At 30.9% G+C, this 3,761-nt stretch overlaps 1 protein-coding gene across 1 annotated transcript; it reads right to left on the reverse strand.

The window, feature by feature from the left end:
* Positions 1-3,527: 3,527 nt before the first annotated feature.
* On the reverse strand, positions 3,528-3,761 carry OCT59_029204 (uncharacterized protein; the record flags this gene model as incomplete). Its single annotated transcript, XM_066142228.1, has 1 exon — positions 3,528-3,761. The coding sequence occupies one exon, from the start codon at positions 3,759-3,761 to the stop codon at positions 3,528-3,530; it is 234 nt and encodes a 77-aa protein (XP_065994554.1).

The raw sequence follows: 3,761 nt of genomic DNA on the forward strand, positions 1-3,761 counted from the left end.
CCTTCTACTGCTGCTGCAGTTCATCAATATTTTACATGTTCCTATTTTTTTGTTCCTTTAATTCGCTATCCTTCCTTTTTATATGATTTATCATTTGTGGCTTATGATTACTCCTCCTAATTGTTCCTATTGTTGAACTTGATAAACTGGTTGCTAAGCCACATCGATCAACTCCCTACTTGATCTATTGGTTCTCCGTTAATCATTTAATAAACATTACATCATGTAGATCATTCCTTCTCCTAAAAGTTTATCCTTTCCGATTAATTTCATCCAATCATGTGACTTTCTATTGTTTGATCTTTTATTCCATATTATTCCTCCATATTATGCGATTACTTCAGTATCTATGGCTACAGTTTGCCCCCCACCTAAAATTTGAGTCCCATCAAATTCGAATTATTGCTTCAAAATTTGTCCTATCAATATATTCTTTCAGTAATTTACCATTTACTGGTGTTTTCAATATCTTCCCTTCCATAGTTTTAATTCTGTATGATCCTCCAGAAATTATCTCATGCACATAATAAGGTCCTTTCCATTTTTCTTCTAATTTTCCAGACCATTGTTTCTCTTTTGCTGCGTCATAATATAGTACTTTATCCCCGATTCGTAACTTCTGCTTTATTTTATTCTTCTTATCATGGTATGATTTTTGTTTCTCCTGAGATTTCCTGACATTTTCTTTAGCTTGATTTCTAATGTTTGGTAATTCTTCGATCAACCCATTAATTCTCTCTACCATGGTAATTTCCTTATCTTCTAAATCTAGTAATGTCTTCATTTGTCTCCCATATATTAAATATCCTGGTTCCATTTTCGTTGAATCATTTCTTTTAGTTCGATACGTGAACAATACTCCTGGTACTTTCAAATCCCAATCTTCGATATTACTTAGCTTTGCTAATGATTCACATAATGTCTTATTAAATCTTTTGATTAACCCATTAGTTTTTGGATGATAAGGCGTCGAAAAGTTATGTTTTATCTGAAATTCCTCCATTAATGATTTCACTAATTTATTATTGAAATGACTTCCTCTATCACTCAATATCTTCTTTGGACATCCATGCCTGCATATTATATCTTCATAAATAAATCTTGCAATTTCTTTAGCATCTGCTGCTTCCAATGCCTTTGCTTCAGGCCATTTTGTAAAATAATCCATTGCTGTAACTATATATCTATTATTTCTCTTTGTTACTGGTAATGGTCCCACTACATCAATCCCCATTTGATAAAATGGTTCTATAACTTTGATTACATTCAGTTCATGTTTTCCTATTGGTTTTCCTCTTCTCTGACAATTATTACATGATTTGATATAAGCTTCCACATCTTTTCTCATCCCTTTCCAATAATATCCATCTTTGATCCTATTATACATTGCATCTATTCCAAAATGTCCTGATAATTCATGATCGTGAGCTATGTACATTAATCCTTCAAATTCGTATTTTCTTATCACTCTTAGTCTTTTCCCATCTTTTATTTTGTAAATTAATCCTCCTATACTTTCATATTCCCGTTCGTTGTTGATATTTCTCGCTAACTTATTATATTCTTCCTCTTCCATGTCTATGTTGTAATTCTAAAAGCTAAAGTGTTGTAAAAGGTTGAAATGTTGTAAAGGGTTGAAGTGTTGTAAAAATTAAGGTATTGTAAAAATAAAGCGTCGTGATAACTGTTCCATATATATTTTTTAATTTTTATCTCTCGATTTATTTTTGATCCTTGGTATTTCTATCCTTCTTATATATTTTTCATTTCCTATAATCAATTTAGATCGTACCCATCCTAATCCTTTTTCCATTAATCTTTCTTCTATTATCATATTGTCTTTATCTTCCATAATTAATTTCACCTTTTTCTCTTTTAGTCTTATTATAATGTGTACATCTACTAGTATGAAGTTTTCTCCCTCTTCAATCCTTAAACGGATAATTGTTTTGTTCCCTTCTTCTTTTATAGTTACTTTCCATATCTTGTCGACCTTTACTCGATAGGTAAGAAACCAATTCTCATAACGATTTACTAATACCATCTTGGAAATATAATTCTAAGCTCCCTGGTGTTTTTCTATCTCCTTATATACTTTTCTCCAACTACCATTGTCGTTCCTAACTTCAATTTGACTGTATCTTTTGGTATCTTTGTATACATCCTGGTTTTCTTTAAACATTTTAACCATGTCCAAATATTCGTTTTTCTTTAATGTTGGGTATGACGATTTCTCCATTTTCTTCGTTTCTCTTCCAATATAATTTTCCCAACATACATCGCCATCTTTTTCCAAAAATATCACTATTGATTCATCTATTGTTTCTTTTAACCTGAATATTTCTTTTTCCATCTTATGGTTCCCATGTGGAGTAATTAATCCTCTGTTGAAACTTTTCATCTTCTGATAATAATATTCGCAATATGGTGATTTGTCTAGAATTATTATATCTGTATCTTCATCATATTCTAACATTCTTCTGTTTATTTGTTTTACTACTTCCTTTCTAAATTTCCATTCTGTTTCTAACTTTGATTCGTAAAATTCACCTTTGTCTTTTCTTCTCCTTTTGAATGTATTAAACCTTACTTTTAATCCTTGTTTTTCCCACTCTTTAATTAAATTTTGTACTATACTTGTTTTTCCTAATCCATCCACTCCATCGATTATAATAACTTGTGGCTTATTTTCTCTTCCCCATTTCTTTAATACTTCTTTTTCTGTTTTATCTTCCAAATTCAAAAGTATTGCTTCTTTATCGGTAAAATATTTTTCATCATCCCATCTCCCTTTAAATCTTTTAGCATTATACCATTTATTCCTAAATTTGATATATCTCAATTTCCCCTTATTACTTTCTATTTTTGTTATTTCTTGATTCTCGTTCCTTTCTGTTTCTTTTTCTTTAAATCTCAGTCTTGATAATCCATCTGCATTTTTAATTTTCTTTCCACTTCTATGTACTATTTTAAAGTCAAATTGTTGTAATTTCATTACCCATCTTGCTCTCCTTCCCGTTTGTTCCTTTCCATCTGTTAATCCTTTTAATGCTGCGTGATCTGTTATCACTATAAATTTCCTTCCTACTAAATATTTCTGAAAATGTTGTATTCCCCAAAATACCGCTAAGCATTCCAATTCTGTTGGTGGATAATTCTTCTCTGCTCCAACTGTACTCCTACTTGCGTAAGCTATTACAACCTCTTTATTTTCTTCATTCATTTGAGCTAACACTGCTCCTAATCCTATCTTAGATCCATCAGTTATCAATATAAATTCTCTACTGAAATCCGGATATACTAAAATTGGATTTTCTGTCAATTTTGTCCTTAATACGTCAAATGCTTCTTGTTGTTCTTCTTTCCATTCAAACTTTTCATTCTTTCTTGTTAAGTTAAGCAAAGGTTTTGCTATCTTCGAAAAACCTTTTATAAATCTCCTATAATATGAACATAATCCTAAAAATGATCTTACTTCTGTGACAGTTTTCGGCCTCCTCATATTTTCTATTTTCTCAACTTTCTCTTTATCCTTCTTCTTCCTCTATTCTTCCTTCTTCTTCTTCCATTCTTCCTTCTTCTTTCTCTATTCTTCCTTCTTCTCTCTCTATTCTTCCTTCTTCTTCCTCTATTCTTCCTTCTTCTTCCCCCTCTACACTTTCTTCTGATTCTTCCTCTTCCATTTCTTCTTCATAACGAGTACGTTTTGAAGTAAAAGTATTTTTATTTTTATTGTAATTGTGCCGTTTTCGTTTAACCAT

This window comes from Rhizophagus irregularis, chromosome 9, assembly GCF_026210795.1.
Source record: "Rhizophagus irregularis chromosome 9, complete sequence".
NCBI classification, from domain to species: domain Eukaryota; kingdom Fungi; phylum Glomeromycota; class Glomeromycetes; order Glomerales; family Glomeraceae; genus Rhizophagus; species Rhizophagus irregularis.